This window comes from Bombus vancouverensis, chromosome 13 (assembly GCF_051014615.1).
Source record: "Bombus vancouverensis nearcticus chromosome 13, iyBomVanc1_principal, whole genome shotgun sequence".
NCBI lineage: Eukaryota > Metazoa > Arthropoda > Insecta > Hymenoptera > Apidae > Bombus > Bombus vancouverensis.
This window is the reverse complement of record NC_134923.1, coordinates 12,670,222-12,694,980: the sequence shown is the minus strand read 5'-3', so window position 1 is coordinate 12,694,980 and position 24,759 is coordinate 12,670,222. Positions and strand designations below refer to the sequence as shown.

Here is a 24,759-nt window from a genome sequence, read left to right as displayed (position 1 = left end):
GTAGAAATTTCTAGAAGTTATTTGTGACATTTTATTATTTCGTCCGGCAATGTGCAACTTTCAAAATTTTTTACATCTCTTATCCCGAGTTTGTACGATTTAGAAAAGAGAGACGAGGGTTTATTACATATATATATATATATATATATATATATATATATATATATATATATACATGTATCGACCTGTAATATCGACATGCTTTTCAACCATCGAGATATAAAGATAGAGTACGCGAGCCATGTGTAATTGAATGCGATATAGGAATAGAAAGAGAACGCTGCATAAAGGCTTCCTCTGTTCTCGTCTTGTGTATTGTACGCTGACGCTGTCCGTTGATCGGTATTACACTTAAATACCTACTGTATGACCGTGCGTAGGTTATTAGACAAGGACGCAAGAGGTCCTTATGCAGCGTTCTCTTTCTATTGCTAGATCTGTTTTTCAGCTCTCTCGCAGTCACGCACTCTATCTTTAATCTCTATGTTTTCAAATATCCGCCATGAATCGTGGATATAGCAAATCTGACAAGCACTTTGCGATACGTATATTATTCAAAAACAATTTATGACCACGATCCAACAATTCCTTCTTGTTTATACTTCTTGGATTTATTAATCATTTGTACGTACGCAACACGATATATTCTTGGTTTATACAACGGAATAAGTAAATGCACATGTTGTCGATTTATTAGAAGAGTGATACAAAAAGATTGGCACAATCATTAGGAAAACAGTTTGAAATAGAATATAATTAATCACTCTGTTATTTAGCAAGAAAACTTTGTTTTTTTACAATGTGATTAATAGTATTGTTTACTACTAGAAGAAGGATTAAAGTCTGATCTTAAACAGTGATGTTGTCCTTGCTAAATAGTATAATGTTATTGGATAATTATTCTATTCTAGTAAACGATATTTATTATTTTTAAATAGTTCGCTTTTAGAGTTAATTTCTTCAAATACTTTGGAAGTTGTGATTTTTTGGACGCGTTACTCTTTTACCAAATCAATCATGTTATATTTATCAAATAAAACTTACAACGTCGCTCTCAACACATGTTCATGCATTTTTAGAGGACAAAATTAAGTTTATTATTTTCATCGGTAGATACTAAATCGTTTCGAAGAATCAGTGATACCATAAAAAGAGAAACGAAACAAAATAAAAAACTAGATACTTTTTAATGAGAAAAAAGTCGAAGGAAGAAGGAAAACGGAAATGATCGTAATTTGTAATATCATAAGTAACGTTCACTGATTCTCCATAGATTAATTGTTTTTTATACGGTAACGAAAATCGTCTATTTTTAATTAAGCGAGATTTATCTCGGGTCGATATTGTAGAACGCCTAAAAGTTTCTATAGGTAAATTATCGACCAGCGGGAAATACGATGAAAATGTGATTTCTTGTAGAAACTCCAGTTAATAAGGATCAGTCTTTTTGAAGTTCGAAACATTTGGGCTAAGCTTCTCAATTATTGAAGCAAAAGTTATACTGTAAACCACGTGGAATTCGTGATTTCTTCTGAATCGATCGGATTAACGAGTTCGTCTCGTTACAATAACATCACCAACTTTTTGACGTTAAAAGTGACACAGTGACACTGTACCTCGTTAGCTCGACGATTAGTTCGAATTTTTTAATCATTTTCACGAACCTAGTTTTTCTTTTAAATAAAGGTGAGTCGTGTGTGTGTTTTTGGTTGGATAGTTCTTCTAAAACGCAAGCAGAAGTGGATGAAATAAACTAATGATTTTTAGAACTACAATGTACGAAGATACAAGTTTACACAGATAAGCTAATCGAGATGCTTTATAAACTTTTTAAAACGAACGGTTTTTGTCAAATTTTATACGAATTTCAATTTTTATACGTTATATAGTACCGTCTTTTATTCTTTTTAATACTCGCTAAGGAAAACTATTCGTTGGCTTTGCAACATAGAATTGTACAGTATTTTTAAAGCATTCTTCTTTTACGATTTACAAACTCAAATACTTGAAGCGCGAACAAAAGAAGTGAAATTTTATCGTTTGTAAATTAAGTTAGATGCAATTCGAAGTTAGTTAGATTTTATCGCTCAGATCTAACGTAGATTAGGACGAAGTTAAATTTACCTCGACCTAGGTCATATCACCATATAGATGATCAGATACCAGATCAGATTGATTTTAATTCCTGAATGTGAAAACTAAGATCCGAAGCCTGCTTTATTTACACCAGGCCAGAAGGTTAGGTTCCAATTACTTGACTATTTATGAAATAAACCAGGAGATACAAAAGAGGCCAACCCCGACGTGATGCTCATGGCAGTTACGGGGTTGGGCCTCGTGTAGCTATCCGATATCAGAAAGAGGAGAGGTTTTCGGTGGGTAGAGGCGTTATCATTTTGCCGAGTTCCACGTAATCCAGCGGCCGCACGGGTTGCTGGGCATGCGTAAGTGCATTTTCCCCTCCTCGCGTAGAAAAAAAGAAAAAAGAAAAAAGAAAAAAAGATAGAAAGCTCCGATTACTTGCATTTACACACTCTCATTTTCCCTTGCAGCATCAGCTTAGCGAGCTAAAATATTTTTGTAGCTTATCGTCGTACGCTCTCGTCATCCCATAAAATTCATTCGTACGTCTAACCTGCGATCACTCGCTCAAAGTTTAATCTCGCAATTCTCAGTTACTTTGTAATAATCGTAACGATAATTAAGCGAGGATGGTTAATCTATTTGAAGTTTCAAGCACCATCACCATCACGAACAGACTAATTTCGACCCAAGTTCTACTTTCATCATTCGTAATTTCAACGTTTCTACCTAAACCGATATCGCACCCTGGAAAACTTAAACGGTGTTTTGTTCGTTCGTTTCGTTCCATAAAGTCATCGAGATCTCCTCTCGTCTAAGCTCTGACCTTCTCAGAGGACTATTTTCCGGGACGGTGCACGTGCTTCTTCCGGCGAGTTTCAAGGACTTTAAGCCGGGGAACCATTTTAACAAACGCCACCATTTCTTCTGAGATTGGCTCGCGTTCGAAAGCTTCACGGTGGCATATCTGGCTGGCCTCGATTTTCTCGAACGCTTGCAACAACCGACGTCCTTGTTTTTAATCTCTTTCGAGTCTTCCAGTCTGCCGATGTCCTCGTTGTCCTTCTTATCCACGTTGTTCCGCGTCGACTCCGCGTTAAGATGCTCAGCCAATGGCTGAGCGTTCTGCTGTAGGCTGTGGTGGCCAGAATTGCCGGAACAGTCGGTGCTGTCGTGGATGATTCCGGTGCCGCGTGTTCCCATGTTTCTAGAACCGATCGCTCGCTGCTGCGATCGTGGCAGACTCGAGTACGATCGTTGCTCCGTGCGAATCGCCAGGCCGGGGATTCTGCAACTCCTTGACAATGTTTCCTGTGAAAACAAGAATGACGCTTGGTAGTCGAGCAGCTTGCGACGGTCGCACAGTGTGGCATTTGAACGAGGACTCGGCACAAAAACAGAAGTCCACGTTCGAGAACCAGGTTCGCAGATCGCGTTCTTACATTCGTCAGGGCAAAGTATCGAGGAGATGTTCCAGTGGATTTTCTGTCAGCAGGACATTGAGCGGGACTCGGTGTCGATAGGAATATACTGCCGGTCGTAAGTACCAGGGCACGTAACTTGTATCTTTACATTTTCAAATCTCCCACAAATGCGCAAACATTCGCAGTTCCATCGTAAGAAACAAACGATACGAAGGAAGCGATAGAAACCGTGGGAAGCGTGTAATTTATACGAAATATCAATAGGTGTCCTGTTAATTATGGCCGACAGTGGTAGATTAGGTGGAGTTTGTTGTATTAATTTGATTCGTGTAAGTCGATTGATTAACGAGAGTGGTAGGGCGATTAAAGGATATTGTGTGCTACGAATGATCGTAATATAGGAATAATGGGATTGTGTGGGAGTTGGAATGTGTTTCTGATCGCTGGAATTGGAGAATATCGTGAAAGTTGGTGCGCGGGTGGTTGGACGCGTTTTATGTGACATAATTGGAGAAAGTTGCAGTTTACATTATCGAGTTCCGTACTTTTTAATTAATACCGTGGCTCTGAAAGGGAATTCGTTCGTTTAAACTCTACGATTTGGAGAGATCGAAAGAAGCTGAATTATTTACAAACTACGAACTAACCCCTATCGAATACAACCTGGTTTCTTAATCAACCCAGACCGACTAATCCAACAAAGTTTCATCAGATAAAGGAGGATAATTGGATATCAATCAAGTGGACCATTCTACTAGATTAATCCAAACCCAATTTCTAATTACGCGGTACATGCTGTTACACCTAAAGAAGGGTACTGTGACTCACCATGAACGCAACTCGAAATTTGTTCGACATGATATTATATAAAATCGGGTTAATCGACGTGGACACGTAATAGAGTACTCCAGATATGTAGGTCATCAGGGTATAAAGGAACTCGTCCAACTTGCTGTTCGAGCTCATGTGGTCCTCCGAGTTCGTCCCGTGTGTGGCGACCAGTCGTTGTATGTGAAACGGCGCCCAACAAATAAAAAAGGCTATCACCACGGCAACTGTAACACAATTCCACATTTTATTTATTAGATTTCTTTAAATATACTACGTACGTTCGTAACAGGAGAAAAGAATGTCAAAAGACGAAGATACAAAACGTTCTTATTCTACAGGAAATATTAGGTTCTAAATTGATCGTTCTAACTGGTATCAAGAAAGACCGTTACGGAAGCTATGCGAGATTTATCTGTTATCGGTTTGTTTCTCGTAGGCTATCGTTTTCTCATGGCTCGTCTTTTTATAATCGAGAAGTAAGATTATCCCAATAACCGAGAAGCGAGTTTCGTCAATCTTGCTATCTCGAAACTAGATTTTCCAGTGAAATTAAAAATTAGGTTCCGAACGAGAGGTATCACGTCCTCTGCTATAGGCGCGACCACACGAGTATCCTCCGTTATTCAAACGCCTGTGACAGCGGGTTCGTACAGCTCGCAATGTCCTCGGTGCTGCATCGTTCAGGGGCTGCGTAACTCAAACTCGCGATTATCGAATCTATAATTTCGACTTGTCTCTATTATTTGCTCAATGCCAGAAAGAAACGGAATTGAGAACTTATTAATATCAACTAGCTTATATTCGGTAATAAAGAATGTTGAAAGATTGATACAATTACTGGCAATCTTATATGCTACGAGATATATCAATATACCGATACAATGGTAACTGTAACAATAGGAAGTGGTAACGCAATGGAAATGGTAACGCACGACATTCGTAACAAGAAAATAAAGGCGCGAGGCCAGTGGTACAGGCCTTTTTATACACTGGCCTTCGCCACAGAGAAGAGGGTAGTCCACGTGCAGACACAATTTCGCCTTTGATGACTGTTGGTATCAGGGGTGGTATCGGGGTTGGCATTCGCACCCCTCGGGCGTCAAATACGGAGCAGCGATGGATAGAAAAATTCGGAGTATTTATATGGTTAGAGTAGCAAGAGGTTGGTAGACGAACGTCGTAAATTTCACGTCTGTTTCGTACCTCGCCGATGATTACACATCACCGATAAGTCGTTTGCGATAATTCCTGTGTTCGCCGGAACAGATCGCAGAGGGTGTAAGATTTACGATTTTTTTGGCAGATCGATATTATCGTAATCCGAGAAACAAAGTTCTAGTTAATTTCACGTTGATCCGGTCCTTAGCCAATGACAGAATCAAAACTTTTTGACTGTAGGATTACGCGAACGAATTTATAAGTTCTAATTATCCTCGCGTTGGGAGTACTCTATTTTTTAGAGCGAAACTCGAGTGTCGTTTGCAAGGGAAAACACCGTAAAAGTTAGGTAGGATTAATGGTGGCTGAGGAGATTGATGAAGTTAATCTTTTAGGTGAGTTGATCTACGTAATTATTAATTAAAAACCAGAACAACTGCCATTGCAGCTAATTTTAAAATATTACATTTATATAATCGAAAGTTTTATAATCGTTCGTCGGAGAAGAGGAAATCTACGGTAGCGTAACAAATTTTTCTTCCGTTGTTGTTCAACCAAACGATCTATTTCTTCTTTCTTTTTTGCGATAAATTGTAATAGGAAACTAATAATTTTACTTTCTAAATAAAATTATATCTTGCAATTGGATCCTTATTGTTATCGTAAATTCTCTAATTACGTACGTGGCTATCGCGTAATTTGTGTAATTTTGTAGTTTGTTTCGCGTTAAACGGATATATCCAGCAAGATCAAAATGGATTTTGGTGAAACAAAATGGAACAACTACTTTATAGAACGTGGCTCTCTCTCCTTTTAAGAAAATTGATGCAGGATCTCCTAAAATTCAAATCCCAGGATATCGTCCGGCAATATCAGAAATTTTTCATCTCGTTCATCCAGGAGGAGAAAACTTTTCGTCGGAGGAAGTATCAGCCAGTTTCCCTCCGTTTCGTTTAAACTGCTTCCTTCCACGGGTGCGATTCGAGTCTTGGTGTGAAAATCCCGGTCATTTTCTCAATTTCAATGGAAACCAGTTTACATAACTCACATAAATTTGCGACGATTTATCATCGACGCAATTTTCTCCTACTTTACGTTCAATCTGTTGCTTTTCGCCTCGGAAGGAGAGGAAAAATGGGGAACAAAATTGGAAAAGAAGATAATCGAAATGTGTCGCGACGTTTTGGTCCAAGCGCGTTATTCTCGACGAGTTCATGCGATTACGAGGCGATATTGCGCGGGCCGCTTTTCAAAGAATATGTAAAGACTGGAATTGATATGCGACTGAGGTCAAGATCAGTCGAGTTATGGCATTTCATAGCATCGTGCCGCTTACGCTCCCTTTGAATAATTCATCCACAAAACTGGATGTACGTTCTGCTCGTTGATTTTGCTTTCTTTCCAGAAGTAAGCTTCCCCGCCCTTTCTTTCTCCTCCAGTCGCACATTTTTTCCATTATTTCATTATTTTGAACTTTTGTCCCTTCGTTCTTATAGCTCTAAGTTTATTATTCTCGCTTTACGCGTCTGCTATGTATTTCTATTCAGTATTTTATTCATATTCCTTTTACCGAATGTTATTGTAATGTAGGTGTAAAGGTGAACGACTAAGATCAAGCGAAGCGTTAGAGATCAGAAATATCGGTGGAGCGTGTTCGAACTGCGATATTATTCCGAACATCGCTACCGGTAAACGTTGGAAATGGCAGATTTTCTGATTAAGTACTCCTGCATTCGGCTCTATCGTTCTATCGATCCGATTCCATGAGATTTTCAACCAGATTCTGCTTAAAAAAACATCTTCTATAATATAATGTCCATGAAAATGTATAATCTCTTCGTCACTAAAGTTTGTATATACAGTAGAAGAGAGAAGTATAAATCGAACAACTTTAAGCTGTATGAAACGAGCGCATGGAACAATTTGGAAAATTCCTAGCAAAAGCCGAGATAAATTATCCTGAAACTTTGACGTACGTGGTAGAATTGTTGCTTCGAACTTTGAGACGCGTGCCGATATGTAATCTAGTTCTAACTTTTTGCTCATATTCGACGTCTAAACGTACTTGAAGTTATAGATACTATTGTTTCACGATCTCTTAATTACATCGTATTTATTTCAAAGCAAATTCTGTTAAAAAAAATGTCTTCTCCGATAGTATTTTTCTTTTAAAAAATTTCCATTATCAGAGACACGATCGAAGAAAGAATAAATGCAACGTATTGACAGAGAGAAAACGTAAAAGTATCAAATATTATTATTCGTTATATGTTCTATTATTATGTATCGTATAATATCGTTATACCGTCGTTATTAAGAGTTCCCTAACAGCTTACCGCGGAAGCTCGAAGAGGACACGTTTCGCGCATATTCGCAGGATCCCAATACCATTTAGTCGAGGAAGAAGTTTTCCTAAGGTAACGCGCCACAATATCGAAACGAAAGTCAAACACTATCGGCGAAGTTGGATGTGGCGCTCGTCGTAGCTCGTAGCTCAAAGAGCAACGGGATGGATATCCTGTTTGTGAAACGTGAGACGTGACCCGTGTAAATTCTGCCCCTAAATCGGTCCACGCCACGCTTAAAAATTCACCGAGGATGATTCCTCCTGAGACGTTGAGATAAACCGTGTTTTCAGGCTTCTTCCTGTTTCGGGCACACATTTCGTTTGCGATACTTTTCGTGCGGTTTTTCACGAAGATTCGCCTTAAAAGGCTCGGAACAGGTCCAATAGGTTTGCAAGCGAAGTCGGACGAACGATAACGAAACACGTACGAGTCAAATATTATCTGACGTCGATATCTCAACATTTCTACAAAATACGATTGTGCTGGATTGTAGCGACGGCTGTACAAGTCGATGCAATTTTACTTTTTAATTAACTATTTGAAAATTAATCTTCCATTAATTATTTTCACGATCGTTAGTCAGAAATCGGAATCGTCACTGCAACAAAGTATTCTCGTATAATTTACGATATTACTATAAATATATAATACAGTGTTGCTTAAATTAATCGCGGTATAATTTGAAAAAAATCTTTCTTTTCGAGGAAACTATACGTACAGATATTTAGAGACAGGGGGTAAATAAATAAATTTTGTTGAAACGTTGCCCCATAATTTCTTTTACTTCTGCAGATATCGATATGTATTTCACGGGATACCTGTTAACTACCTGAAAGCAATTTTGTTACCAACGATATATAACATTTACTTGTGCTACTGTAATTAAACCGTATCCTGCTGTCAAAAATAAGGAAGTCTTTGGATATTTTGCGCAACAGTGCGTACCATCAAAGATACAACATATTAAATTCTCCCCCTCCGATCGGATCGATAAAACGAGCTTATTAGTCGGCGAAGCTGGCTAATCGAGGATTACTTGTTTTTCTTTTACCAGCCGCTTTTTGCCTCTATTAATTGAACGAAGTTTTTGCGTGATTAAGATAAGAAATTCATGCGTACGCATTTGCGCCTTGTTTATATACGTCTGATAAACGACCATTAACTAACGGAAATGATGACATATGAAAGAAAGAAAAGTAATGAGAGTAAAACGGTCGGGGAACTTCTGCTGCATTGTAATCGATAGGTGGAATAATTAACGTCGAATCGGATGTATCGAGTTCCGTAGAGCAAGCGACCACAAGGAAACAGGAATCGGAAAAAATCGAGGTCGTCGTCATCGATCATCGTAATCGACGAAACGGGACGAGACAAGAAAACGAGTAGTAATACAAACTACTTTTCCGACAAAACGGAAGCGGAAGGAAATCAATTACTCTCGAACGACGATAAATTTTCCTCCTTTGAGAAAGCAAGCCGGGAAAGATATAAAGAGAAACGAAATAAAAGATAAACTCGTCATATATGCGCGTAAGCCACGTGGAAGCTAAATTGAATCGCTTCTTCGAGATTAATCATTTATATTCGAGAAATTACGCATCGATCGTGTATTCGAGCGAAGCGAGGTACGTACGGAACCACAATTTCATTCTAGAACCTTGCTCGTTGCAGAATCAGTTCGTCTTAGCGTAAATTGAAATACGTCCACATACGTAGTTTCGAGTAATTTATTCCAAATTTACAGTTTAAAGCAATATTGCTACCCAACGCGACGAATTAAACGAGATAATCCGTTTCTCGAACGTTTTTGAATCTCCCGCTACAGTCACCGCAATTAGCCCCCGTTAAGGTAAAACAGGAAATGTCGATATCGGCCATTGTGATATTCACAGGAAAAAAAAAAAGAAAAAAACAGATAATAAGACGGAAAGACGGTCTCGGCTTTTTTGCTCGTCTACCTTGCACTCGATGCTTTAAACGCATTTAATGCAACGCAGCTGTGCCTCTGAAAGGAGCATCTGCTACGTTCGACGTCGTTTCCGATTGGATTTCTGCTAATCCTCTGTAAAATGTATGCCTGCAACCCTGAAACAGATATTTAAGTTCGATTCTTTGTTTGCGGACGCTTGAATATCCGCTCTCCTCCGATTAAAGTAATTTGACGATTGTTCGCTGTAAATCGCAAATGGCGTTATTGCACGCAAATAAAATGGGAGAATCGACGATAGAAACGCTTTAAAAAGATCTTGTTCTCGCGAGAATTCAACGTTTCGTAGATCCCAACAAAATTTAATCGACAAAAATTCTTAATTTTGCGAATAACGCTGATACGTTTTAATGAAAATTAATTTTAATATTTAATTTATTAATAATCGATATACAGTGGCTTCGAAAGGTATCACGTACTCTCATTTTCCAACGAAACGCTACTTTATCAGGTTTTATATTTCGCTTTCATAATGCTAAATTTTTATAGCCACGCGAAGGTGCTACCAAGTGACACGAAATTCCATATACTCGTACCGAGTTAATCGGCAGGTAAAACGTGTCAACGCTTTCGGTAGTCATTGTACGTATTACGATCTATTTTCTTTTATTATTTTCCACCACATTGAGAGATATTTAAGAAACGATCGTGGCTATTCAAAAATATATTACCAATTTGTTGGAGCTGCGAAAATCGGCATAGGACTATTTATTATCCTATTCGAATAAAGTCGAAGCGACGTACATAAATCTTCTGTTTAAAACATCAATCTTCTGGATTACTATCAGCTCCACGCTGAATCTCATTCTCCACTTTGGTTTCTTGCTTATCCCTTCCCAAATTTTTCCCTCGATAGTCTCCCTTTATCGTTGCAAACTCAAAACTCGTTCAAATTGGAGATTTCGATAACTATTTAAGAAACACGATCTCTCTTTAAAAGGATCGATCCGGCGAAGTTTCGTCAAAGATTGGACGATAGGATTAGAAACTGTCGATCGGGCGAAACGGCTAATTTCCAGACCGAAGACTGGAGGAACGTTCTTTAAAAATCGTATTGTTGTTCGTTGGATCGAGTATTATATATTGAGCAGTATATATTCGCTTTGTAGATAATAATTAAGAGATAATAAAAATAATTAAGATATAATCGTAGTGATTGGAATTGAAACCAACGATATGATGGACTTGGCTTTGTGAAAAATAATCTAGTGTAATAATAAATGATCTATGACTTGATACAATTACGTGATTTAATTATGTAGATACGAGTTACTCTGCAACATAATTACACAGATTCTGACATTAATTACAACCATGAATTCCAAAACAGCTCAGGTCCATCGAGGAAATCGATCTTTTTTCTTAATTCAGTATCGAATAACGTTCATTAATCCATTGCTAACCTTGTCGATTTATCCCGTGGAATATCGATTATATATTTTTATATCGTATAGTTATATCGTGTTATATTTTGGATATTTTATATATTTTCCTATATTGTGTGCGTTTTGCGAATTTTTCCACCTTTAAGTTTCACACAAACGCATAAAATCTCATAAAAATCTGCAGTTTATCTGTAGTCCTCTCTTTACTCAAGGCCAAATTTAATTTCACCTATTTTTTCTTTATTTATTCATTGACGTGATCAGAATCCGTGTAAACTCTAAATGTCATAGAAAGCGTGGATTCTCATCTGTCGCACGTATTCTGGTCGAGCAAGTTATTTTTTTTTATTGGATTAACGATCGAAATTACCGACTCGCGTTATAATTACAGCAATTAGCAGATATCCAGACATCGAGTTGATACTCGTTCGTTTGTTATTGTCTTTGAATTTGATTGAAATTGTAAAGTCATTCTCTGGCTAGATCGGCCATCATTAAAATATTATGCGACAGATCGAGGATAGCTTACGAAGAGACGTGTAAGTACACTAACTTAGAAAACAAACGTTTAATCGATATTTTTCGTCATTTACAATTACCTTCTATATGCAAATATCGTCCACATTTTTTGCTGTTACGATACTCTGCATAATTTGATTGGTAAAAAAATACACTTGCCGATATAGAAAATTTTTTAACTATTTTTAAATCAGCTTGTATCATCATCCTTGATCGCACTTTTCTACGTTATTAGTAAGTTACACAGGCTTGTTAATTATCCGCTGCAAAGCAGTTGGGAAACATAAAAGTTCTCAAACGATAAAAACATATTGTACAAATTGATTCTTTCTAGGATTACTTCCATTACTTCGAAGAGAAAATTTCAAAGTTATTCTTGTCGTTGTGCGCTATAAAATAATCGTAAGTCGGAGAACAAGTATTTTTTACGTTTACCATTATAGTATTTTAGTAAATCTACGCAATCTTACCGCCTATTTGTTACTAAACGATTCTATCGTTGCATCTCCTATCAAAACCCCAAAGTCGAGAAAGAAAGGACACATTGTGCATGTTCGTGATCTAGTTGATCTCTAATAGCTAAACCTATCGCTAAACGTAATCTTGCCACGCATACTGTAAAATAATTTTAACGCAACAACATTAACGAAACGTAATCTGTTGAAATTGTAATATCACAGGGTAAACTAAGCATATTGTCGTTGACTGCAGCAGTACTTTACGAATAAGAAGATTTCATGCTACAGGGTGCAAGAGAGCTTCGGGAGCTGTACATTCAAAAACAATGAAAATATATTATTATTATATACCATCTTTATAGAAGATACTCAAAATGACCGGCTATGCTCTGAATGGATCCTGGCGTTTACCCAGTTTATTGGAAAGCCTATTCTATTCTGAACCTTAGTATTCGACGCTTCCAACATAGTTTGCTCTGTTGGCAAAGTTCGCTATACTTTATAAACGAAAACAAAAATGTTCTGTTACACGCTTTATACTCTCGACTTGCTTTTACACCAGGAATTGTCCCATTTCTCAACTATTTTCCTTGCGAGGGTAAGAATTGTTTTGGTCGAATCGTCTTACAGTTACTATCACTTGCACTCGGTAGATTTGATTGCACACATTCACGACGATAAATACGTATCTTATCGTTGTTCATTTTAAAGTAATCGTAGCATTGCGACTGTTATTGAAGTTCCAAAATTAAAGGCAATGAATCAGCCTGTATACCGCGCGATGGCTGAGTCGAATCCTCGATCAAACTTTTCTACGTCTATATAGCATCGCTTCCATTAGCTGAACCTACATAGCCTTATTACCGTGGCCATTATTAAGCCGTAAAAGCGAAAAAAGGTAGTTCGTACATAGACGAGCATGCAGTTTCTAGCAGAACTCAGATCACCAGCCGCTATTCTCGTCACGTTCATCGATTCTCCCGAGCCTATCGTCGTGTCCACGATAAACCAGCTCTGTTAATGAATTCACAGGCCGCGACCGGATCATTCGACAGGTACAAGGTTTAATCGTCGTGATATTGCACTGACACATGGTGCATCGTAATATCGCGTTCAGTATTTGCGCAATCGAACATGGATATGACAGTATTTAAAGGTTAAGTAATACCTAACGCTGTTCTATCTTTTCTCTGCTATTTTTTTTTCTTTGCCCCCTTTTGTAATTTTTCTAAAAGAAGCAACTTTTATGCGAAGCTTCTTTTATTGGCAATTTGGCTTTTCATTAGTTCAAAGATCAAATAAAACCTTAAAATTGCTCTATTTTTTCAGAGAAGGTACTTTTATGCAGCTTCCTTTATTAGTCCGAGCAAGTTGTATCGGTATATCGATCGATAGCCATTCAAACGTCGGAGTAAAGATAGGAGGGGACGTTTTTCAGTTGCCTTTTATTAAAATTATAATTTTACGCAAAGCTGCGGATAATGCCGCTTCTTCGCTACGTACGATTGCCATTTTTTTCGGATAAAAGGAAAAGATTCGGAGATATCGTTATGTAAAGACGTCGTAGGCATAGTTCGTAGACAGATACGTAGTTCCTTTGTCAAGTGGCTTTGTCAAGTGTTATTTTAAAGAAGGTGAGTTTGGGGGTCGCGAGGTTCTTCCGTTTCGTTTTCGATATTCGGGAAAAGAGCTTCTACAATCATTTCTGTAAACTATTGTCATTTTTTACCGCAAGTAAAATAGTCCTCCTTTTTCGCTGTCGTTTTATTCCATATTAAAAATACAGTTTGCGTAATTCTATAAAAGAAAGAAAGTTTCAACTTTGAATGTCTGGAAACACGATTTTTGTAGATACGCCAGTATTCCAATTAACCGATTCGTCTTTCTTAAATTTTAATTTCGTTATACAAGTTCCTGTTAACGAACGACGGGGTTCACAGGTCAAGTAGGTAAGTAATTCATCGTATTTGCACAATACTTAATCATTTTGGCAACCAGTCTTTTTGCAAAAAAAAAAAAAAAAGAAAAAACATACGAACAGGACGAGACCATTCAAGCGACTTTTCTATTATTTTATGGAACATTCGAAAAAATGGAAAATTTCGAGATGTTTTATATCTGCGAAACATCGTGCACGTTTGAGTATTATATTTGTCTTTTTCCACGATGGTATTTTTCAATTAATTTCGCTATTACGAAAGGTTCATCGAAATAAAAGTTCCAACTTGAACTTGAACCGTAAGATGTTCGTGAAACGTTCGTGTTTCACGGATTGTATTATTACGACTCATTGCAAGCGTGCAACAAAGACTCTACAGCTGAATTATGAATTCGTCCCGGAAGTTTACCTACAGAAATAATGCGAATTCTGCGTTTCGTGTGCTGCCGATGTCGTATATGACGTACAATTATAAATTATAAACTCGCTCAATTATAAACTCACGATTCCGATTCTGATTTCTCATCGGCCTGGCAAACTACGAATATTAACCAGCCTGTTACGAGATGGAAGTCGATGAGAAAATTCTCGATCAAACTTTCCCATTTAATACGTTTCCATCGAACGTTGCTTTATCGAAATTTCCAATCGAAATTTTCGCTTTATAGTATTTCCACTTCGAATATCTCGTTATGAGACAGTCGAGTATTTTACAGTTTGAGATTTGCAAAGATTCTTACAATGCTTTTATTTCTGAGTAATTTTAACAATTCTCGCGTTTGTTACATTTTGTACGTACATTTATGTTTAATTTATATACATATCTTGCATAGTAATCTCCATTTCAATTTATATATTAACTTATATGTTAATTTGTATATTTGTATATTCGTATATTCATGTATATACTAATTTATATTTATATTGGACGATGCTTTTGTCAGTTTTATTTGCATATACTCTTTTAGTTTAACCTTTTATGTATGAAACAGCAACTTGTTTAGTTATCCATATTTCGTTTCTCTCTTTACTTCATCGATTTAATATTCGATGAAAAATACAAAAAGATAAAGACGCGTAAGTGTGGAAGAAAAGGGTGTACAGTTCGCCCGCGAATTATATTCGACCGATCGGCGCGCATTTTGCCTACGATTATAACATGATATTATTGATAATTCTAATTTATATTTATTAATTTTAATTTAATTTATGTTACATTTATATTTAGCGTATGTAATTTTAATCTCGGCTAAATTTATACCATTAAATAAAAGATTCGTTCCTTGAAATTCTCAAAGAAACGGTAATTCATTTTCGTGTGCGTGCATAAAATCATTCTCTTTTATTCGAAAACAGATATCAAGGAATCGACATTCCAAGATGATACCCCTTCTATTTTTATAGTATAGACAGAAAGAAACTGCAGATCGGATTTAGCAACGAGACTAAAAATAATTGTTATTATCTCATATGTATATGGATCGCTATTTTAAACGCGTTCGATCGAAGGATAGGATGATTCGTATTCAAATTGGAGAATCTGTCATACGAGATAAATGTTCCTCGTGATTTATTCCAAGAATCGAAACGTATATATGTAATTATCTGCGTTTATACAAATTATTTTTCCAATAACCGTTCAACTGTATCGATCGGTGAATGTTTCCATGAAGCGATCGTTTAACTCTAGAAGTAAAAAATTGGTAAAAAATTTACAATGAAGCAATGTCTCGGATTTTTTGTCGATATCGTCATTAATGCTGGAACCATCGATCAATCTTTAAAAAAGAATGTATGTAGATACGTAGATTATACGTAAGCGATTACAATTAAAACGATATGTCTAATGATACGATAACTCTAGTTTGTCTCGATGATTGCCGATAGCGATTTTATTCAATTTATCAATTCGTTTGTATATTTTTATTAGTTTATTTTGCAAAAAAAATGTCAACCCATAGAACGATTCTTGCTTCTTTATTAATATTACCGAGCTATAGTTCCATTTTTAGGCTCGTAATTATTTCGCAGAAAATTTCCAAGTTACTGGACGTGCGATCCGAAAGGTATCTCGTAATTCGAGATTATCGAGATTCTCGAGACTTTTGGAATTTTTTAAAAATTACATAGACCGGAATACGGAGCGAAGGTATTTCAGATATAATATTTCCTAATAAAATATTATATCTATCGCGTATTTCGCTATTACTTTGCTCCATATTCCGGCCTAAATAATTGTGTAAGTCTCGAGAATCCCGAAATTCTCGGGAGTCCCGACACTTTCGAATTACGAGATACTTTTGGGAGCCCGACCCGACCCCGAGAGAAACTAAATCTCGAGAGATATTTTCACATTCTCGCACAAACCCACATATTAATTATACTTGTCACTGTTAATTATGCCATTAAAAAACACGGCGAAACAACGACAAGGAATAAAATACACTCGACGGAAATAGACCTAGCCCTTTTCAAAAATTAAAATCTCCAAACTAAATTTACTTGCTTTTAGGTTATCGTGGGTTGGTAGATTTCTTCGTAACTTCACTCAACTCTTGTTACAGTTACTTATTATCCATTTTTATGTTACTATTTATTTGGTACTTGATACTCGTTGTTTGGCATTTATTTTTATTACTACTATTTACTTGACATTTCATTTCCATCATATCGTTTCTCTTTAAATGTAACGTAATGCAGAGAATGTTAAAAATTGAAAGTTGATTATTCAAAAATTGTTTTCAGTATACGAGCATAGGTATATTTTATGACGACACGAGCTCTAGTATCGTTAAAATGTCGGAGGATTGGTCCAGAAGGCCTTTGTATCATCGCAGTGCTGACGTAAATCGGTTAAAATGGATATCAGTGGGAACAGTTGGCGATTTATGAAGTTGTTATTGGTGCTTTCGATGCACCTGGACTCTTTTACCATAAAGAAGAACAAATTCACGAAATTGCCAATGTCGACAGTCGGTGACAGCGTATTTAGAGATTTAATATTCCTCCTTTGTTCTTTAAAAATTGCCCCGACGCTCGTACCGAATGAATAACAAACAAAGTAATTTCTGGAATTCTCCTTTTCTGGCGATATTTCACGAAAATAGTGGTAACTGGCTGGCGTTTTTAAGATTCAAGGCAAATTTTCGACATTGATCCTTTTCTCCATGCAAAGGAATTCTCTTTCTTCGAGTTTTGAACGATTTCGATCCTTGTAATTTGTATCCTTCGCGAGTATTTGACATTAACCGAGTCGATGGATCGAGCTCTTAATACTTACACCCTTACGCCCACAACTATCCGGACACTGATGTATTTGCCAACTTTACATAATTACCTCGCGTCACTTTCTTTTATGGGGTTACTACGTCGTTTTACGATCTCGATGTTATCTTTGGAAAGTATTAAGCAATATTTATTAACAAATAACATTGATCAAGTTGTCACAAAGATGAATCGGTACGTCTGCGTTGCTCTTTTTTAACGTTTATCGATCTTAGATGATTCATATCCCTCCAAAGGACAGATAGGATACCAAACTTTATAGGAAGCGTGAAAGAAGCGTGTACGTCTTCTCACACCTATCGTTTATAATAATTTTATGATAATCTTGTAATAATTTGATCGTAGGACAACGTAGTAGATCCATAAAAGAAACTGAGGCAAAGCAATTCTACAGCGTCCGGATACTTATGGATGGGAGATTAAACCGCTTACAAGCGAGCAGATCTTAACGATTCAAAATTTAATAAAGACATTTCGACATTAGTAGCCTACTAATTTGGGAACTTCAAGGTAATAGCTTTTCCCATTCAAAGTTCAATGCTCCATCGAGTTCGGCACTTCAAAATTTAATGGGTCGTGAAATGTAGGGGAGACCCAACGAAAACTGGATATATGGGTGAAACCAGGAGCTGCTATTATTTCTAAAACGATTTGAAATTTTCCGCGTCAATACAGTCGGTTTTGCTTGTCATTTGGCTTGATGTCTAAATAAAATACAAGCGCGTTACACGTGTGCCTTCTAACGTTACGATACTTTCCGTACTTGCCGGTTCTCCGATATAATTTCCAACGAATTTTAAGCTTTGCAATTATTGAAATCGTTCAGGCAACTACCTTTCGCTATAAATTATACTATTTGTCCTGTATTAAAATATGAACATGTAAATGGCGTTTTTTCAATTTGCCATGGTGCTACCGATAACTCGTAATATTTATAAAATTGTATATAGGGATGGAACCTGGTATATACGCGAGTTATGTTCATGCTACAAACGTATCGACATTCTTACGTTAACGTTAAGATTATTTCAAGATCTAACAAAGCGTTTTAGTATCACAAGTGTCTTAAATCATTTGAGAAATTCTCAACTTACAAAATTTCATCGATCGAATCTTCGAAATTCACTTACGAATCCATTCCATTCGTCATTTCCTTTTCCTTTTGAAGTTTCGAGTGAAACTAAACTGACGATCAATGGGAGATATTTCAGTTCCTAAATGAATAACGATTCCTGCGACTGATCGTGATTGATACTTTCAACCCTCTCAATTGAATCGAGCATCGTTCCTCCACGATCGATCTAATCCTTGATCGAAAGAACATCCTAATATATCAAAACGTTTACCAGAGTATCTTTTCGTTAATGAGGTTTTTCGGATTTCTAATCTCAGACGGACGTCTCACGGTAGAAATTCTCATTTCTATATTTTTTCGAAACGTAACGAAAACTCTGTGGGTGACTGTTGTCTGTGGGTGACGGCTCGAATAACAAGGAATAGCGAATATTAGGTCGTTTAGCGAAGATCGAACACGGTTCCGCTATTTTTCTTATAACGTAATGTTTCTTGTAATGTGGAAAACTGTTGATTATAAGATACGAATTTTATTATCGTTATAAAGAGACAAAGGATGTTTCCGACGTTTCGAACGTTTTCATTCGATAAAATTTTATTTTTAAACGAGATACGCTTCGTTCGTGTTATTTCTTTTCCGCCTCACGAAATATCTCTCGCATTATTTGGTTTTACCCTTATGCTCCGAATTACGATATTTTTCGATACATTACGCCGTTTATATTCGATTAAGTGCATACCAATCATTACGAGTTAAAGTGTTTATAATTACCGCAAATTGCTGCAATTTAGATCGTAGATCGTAGAGCAAGATATATATTAACAAATTATTTCTTGGAATCATGTATTTTCATACCCGCACGTGAAGGTGTCATTTTGTTCTAAAAATAAATTCCAATTAAAACAAGAATCAGCTACAAGTAAAATGGAAGACATCGAAGTTAAAAATCACTTAACATTGACTTTTTACATTTAACGTTGAATTTATCCAAATATTAAAGGTAGATATTATTTCACGCTGAATTATGGAATTTGGAAGCTGGCGACGACGAAGGAATTATTGAATTTGAAAACTGAAAATAACGGAGAATGACATTTTTAAGAAAAATGATAATTTCATTATCGACAGAGGTTCCATTTCTTTATTTATTTATCCCTTTTATAGGTCTGAAACTCCCGTTCCTGAAAAAGCGCTGATTCGAGTTAAGTGCTACTACCTTTCGATCTAAATCAGACAACCCTTCAGCAAAAGATGTTTCCTTCCCTTTTTCCTGGTTGCACGATCGTTTCCTTGGAGAAAGGATCGAACTCCAGGTCGTCTCCTACCCTTCAGTTCCCCTTTTTAAACAACTCACTGGCTGACACCTGATAGTCGATAGGTTTGACTCTTTCTATAGTGGACAATAATAGGGATGGCTTTCGAATCAAGCTTTTCCTGTTGATCCTTTCTTGATTTTAAGAGAATGAACATATATAAAATGTTTTCTTTCGTTGTTTAACGATCAGTGCTTCTTTTGATAACAAGTGGATGAATTATAAGATCTGAGAATTTAATTAAATGGTAAAATTGATCCAAGATTTAAGAAAAATAATCTTGCGGTTTGGACAAGGAGCTATTCATTATGCTTTCTTTTTTTTTAACAAAATTGTTACCTCGATGGTTATCATTTTGTGTTCTTTGAACTTATTTATGTGCATTCGGGAAACGTATTTTAGTGAATTAAAATACGACGATGCTGCGAAAACATTTAATCTACCAATGACCAGATCTTAGAAGATTAATTACCATTACTTAGAGTGGCGAGAATTAGCAATTCTTATTACATAGTAATGTAATTACTTCCTGAATAATATAATCAATTTTTCAATATTTGGATACATTCCGAGATCTACTCCAGTAAACTTTTATATTATACATTTGTATAATATTTTACTCGTTCGTTTGCTTCTCAATAATGTATCAATAATCCCCCCCCCCCCCAGAAAATTATACGCATATAGTTTTAAGATCAATGTTCGAAACATTCGCAGAAACCCATTTCTTGAATTCCTGTTTATAAATCGACATTTTACATCGATATTAATATCAACGATATTATACAAAAGTTGATGTTTTCCTTATATATTTATACCAATATCATCCCTATCGACTTTAGAAAAGAAAGAAGATATCTCATTTCATCGAGTATATTTTCTTTTCGTTTTTTCCTTTTTATTCTATATCAATCTCATCCTCTCCTATATTTCCCACTTACTTCGTTTCTCTGTTTTCACAATCAGTTGACTTCGTAAAAAGATCCACGTTTTCTTTACCACATTTTTCGCTTCGTTTTAACGATCGCTTAAAAAATGCCATATCAAACATACCGACGTAAAACTGACAAGAATTACTGAAAAATGAAACTCACCAAGCATCTTCAGCACTCTCCTCGACGATTTTCCAGGATGATGCCTACAGCTTCCACTCTCGCCGCTGCCTCTGCTTCTCTTCATCATATTCGACTTCCTCAGTTTCAGTCCAATCAACGCGTACAGCACCGTAATGAGAATCATCGGCATCACGAAGAAGAAGAGCGTGGAACATTCGAACAAATACTCGATCAGAACTCTCTTCACGGTACACATCACCATCTTTGGATTGCTGTAATGCTGGACAACTCCGAATTGCAACGCCAGTGGCAATGCGAAAATCAGACTCAGTAACCAAATTACAAGAATCAGCTTCACCGCTCTCGTCAGCTTTGACATGGTTTGCGAAAAGAACGGATGACAAATAGCGAAATATCTTTCGATGGTGAACGCTGCAATGGTCAGCACCGAAGCGTTCGTGGAGGTTTCCGCTGCCAGGCCACGAAGAACGCAGAAAACTTCACCGAATATGTACGGATACTTGAACCAGACCATATAGATCTCTGCTGGGAGACCAGAGACTAACAGCAACAGGTCTGACACCGCCAGGCTGAATAGATAATAGTTGGTGGCTGTGTGCATCGACTTATTGCGTGCGATCACGATGCACGTGCTGATGTTTCCGATTGTACCGGTTATGAAGATCGACAGATAAATTATGGTCACTGGTATTACGATATATAAAGAGTCTCTGAGAGGCAGAACGGTGTTCGTGGTGTTGGTGAAAGCGGTGAAGTTTTGGAGATAGGTTTGGAGAGCGGAGGAAATGACTTTGGGAGCCAGGGTAGTTGTAGGATCCATGGTGAAGGCTGGTCATTCCACGCGAATCGTTGGTGTGTTTTTGATAGAAGTACGTGGGTTGGTACTGATTGGTTTTCTTTGGTTCAGAAACTTGATTCCATCGTTTTCACTGGCAAATTTAGAGATTTGTTATTAATGGAAATAAAATCGAGTGTAATTTAGTTCGCTTGTGGTTCAGAGAACCGATTGCATCATTTTCGATATATCGTGGAATTCCTATTAAATCGTAATTTTAAAACTCTTTCGTTAGAAACGGTAGTGAAGATCGGTTTGGATTTGTTTGAAGAGCTGGTTGCGTCGTTTTCAGTTGATCGTGGAATAAATCGAGAGTTGTCAGAGTTTTTGTATCGCTAATAGAATTTGAAGTTTTGATGGAAGAATGGAAATGATTCGTTCGAACTAAGTTGGAGATTGGTTAGTTGTTTTTCTTGAATGGAGTGGTCTCTCGGGTAAACTTACTCGTGTGATTTACTTTGCTGGGTCCTCGGAGCACGTTGAAATTGATTTAAGGGAGATTAAGCTTCAAAATACGTAGTCGTGGCTCGTGGATAATTATTTGCAACTTTTCATTTTTATTTTTAAGCGTTCAATTTCCTTTAATCTGGAAGCCTAATTTACGATCTGTTTAAGGTATGGTCTATTTAGATATCTATTTTTAATACGAAGTTCCTTGAGTTCTTAAACGACACATCAAATTTCTCTCAGGCACTCAAACTTAATTCCAAACATTCGAGCTCCTAATTATCACTGATAGAATCATTGTCGATCACTCGATGTTGAAACTCCTCTTTCTGCTGAAAGCACTTCCACTGTCAATCTCATTTTTCTAATTTCCGGAACGTTTGTTACACGAAACTTCTTAGTCTTTCTTAACTTCCAAACTTCCACTTCTGCTTGAATAAGATAGTTTCACAAATATTTTCCGTTTTCTTCAATTTGTTGTCTTCCTCGACTTTGGCGATATTTTCCTGCTAAGCTAGAGCAGCTATTTCTTTAATTGTCGGTTCTCAAGCTTCTTTGGACTTGCTTTTACCGTTCTTCTTTTAGGAAATTTCAAAAGAATCCATAGGAAACAGTCGCGCGATGTTATCTCGATCGTTCCAACTCGACTTTTTAAATTCTATCCCTGCTGAACCAATGCAGTTTTACCATCAGCTTCCCGTTTTCAAGTCTTTCAGCTCACTGATTTTCTAATTTCCATTAAGAAATTTTAGGGAAATCCATAATAATAAAATAAAATAAATCTTGTCCTCTAAAGCAAAGGGTCGGATTCCTTGCAGAAACTTTGTAAAAATTCGCAGAAGACAGGTGAATAATATTTATTTCAGGTATATTGATCTTCAGTCCCCAACTTCCTTAAATCTTCAACTTCTCAGCTTCCTTAAAGAAAGTAATGAAAATCCACAGAAAAAAAAAGGAAAAGAAAAAACAGCATAATAATATTACTTTAGAATTGTAATCATTTCCTCGACTTCCTCGATTGCAAAACTTTTTCCCCTCTAAACCAAGGCTCTTGCACCCCCGACCTTCAATTTCCAACTTCTTTAAACTTTCTAATTCGCAGCCATCTTAAAAAGTTTTTGGGAGAATCCGCAGAAAGCAGTATAATAATTTCTTGGTCTTCCTCGTCCTCCTTACCGTTTTCTCCTCTGAAAACCAAATCACTCGGGCCGGTGATCTTCAGCTTCCAACCTCTTCGAACTTCCAACTATCCAACGTTTTCTTCTTTCGTAAGCGAAGCAGTCGCGCTCTTGACCTTCAACTTCCGACTTCTTCGAACCTTCAACACTGCAATTATGCGAAAGAAATTTTGAAGAGATCCACAGAACCAGTTGAATATTGGCGCGGCTGTGTTTCGAGCTCGAGTAAAACGTGGCACTTTGAATGTTTCGCGGAAAACGGCGAACTGACACGGACGCCGCGCGAATCACGACTGCGTTAGCCCTCGTCGCGGCGCGTGACACCGAGCACCGGCGCTTCTGCGCACCTCCGATCGGCGGAAGCGTCCTCGTGGCTTCCTTCGTTCCTCTTTCCGCGTCCTGATCGTTTCACGTTCTTCTCTTTTGTCCGATTATTCACCCCTTCCTCCAAAATACTCTGCCATTATTCTTCGTCTCCGACTGAAGCAGGAATTTCATGCTTCTTCACGTCCGTTTCTTTTCAACTTCCACTTTTCTTCTTTAACATTCGGCTGAATATATTTGTTGGATAAATTGATTTGTGTACGGGATGGGGATTTAAGAGGGCATCCACGAGTTTGAAACGAACGAGCAAGTTTGAAAAAATATTTGGGAAAGGGACGAGGGAGAGAGAGAGAGAGAGAGAGAGTTGATCGCGTCGTTTTCTGTTTCTCTCTCTCTCTGTTCGAGTGTGTTTCAAATGGCACCAACGAATAAATTAGAAAATGTCAGTTCCCTCGTGTGGTACAAGTTTACACGTGATACGTAATATGAGCTAATCGATAATGGTAATATAATTAAATCGAATAATATATTAAATGGTATTATTTTGTGATTGAATTAATCAGCAGCTCGATAAAGCACGATATCGTGTAGACTTATGCGTGTATTGTTTAATTTATATCAAGTAATATACAGGACACTCCCAATTTAAATGGTAAAATCTCGTGAGCGTGTAGAAGGCCGATAAAATAAGAGAAGAAAATCATTTTGAGAATCGCTCGTTTTTGCTTCATTTTGCAGAAAGTCGCAAAAAGAGAAGCAAGAAGGTTTTCGTTTCTACGCTTATTTATTTATATTTATTTGTCCGTATTATCGTCTATTTAATAGATGAAGATACTGTTCAAAATGCTGGTCTCTTGCAGCAACACAAGCATTACATCTAACAATGATCGCTCTAATTGCAGTCAGACATTGTTCTGATGATATTTGATGTACTGCAGCTGCGTCTCGGTCTCATCTCCGTTAAATAAATGATAACACGAATAAGTGGGAAAAAATATAGTTCAGTACTCCGAGAGTAACGAGATAAGCGAGAAATTCGGAGAAGCAAAACAAGAAAAAAGCTTTTTTTAAAGTTTAGCAAACATCGATCGATGT

At 37.0% G+C, this 24,759-nt stretch overlaps 1 protein-coding gene across 1 annotated transcript; it reads right to left on the bottom strand.

Moving 5' to 3' along the window:
- Positions 1–670: 670 nt before the first annotated feature.
- On the bottom strand, positions 671–23,648 carry LOC117161989 (pyrokinin-1 receptor). The gene is made up of 3 exons (XM_033343793.2): positions 20,899–23,648; positions 4,335–4,561; positions 671–3,393 (listed from the first exon to the last, which is right to left on the bottom strand). The coding sequence occupies exons 1-3, from the start codon at positions 21,698–21,700 to the stop codon at positions 2,839–2,841; spliced, it is 1,584 nt and encodes a 527-aa protein (XP_033199684.1). The 5' UTR covers positions 21,701–23,648; the 3' UTR covers positions 671–2,838.
- Between the last annotated feature and the right edge of the window lie 1,111 nt (positions 23,649–24,759).

Coding starts and splice junctions, on each gene's coding strand:
- LOC117161989 (XM_033343793.2), bottom strand. CDS start 21,700: ATGGATCCTACAACTACCCTGGCTCCCAAAGTCATTTCCTCCGCTCTC. Junction 4,562..20,898: donor GAGAGTGCTGAAGATGCTTG/GTGAGTTTCATT, acceptor ATTGTGTTACAG/TTGCCGTGGTGATAGCCTTT. Junction 3,394..4,334: donor AATTTCGAGTTGCGTTCATG/GTGAGTCACAGT, acceptor TTGTTTTCACAG/GAAACATTGTCAAGGAGTTG.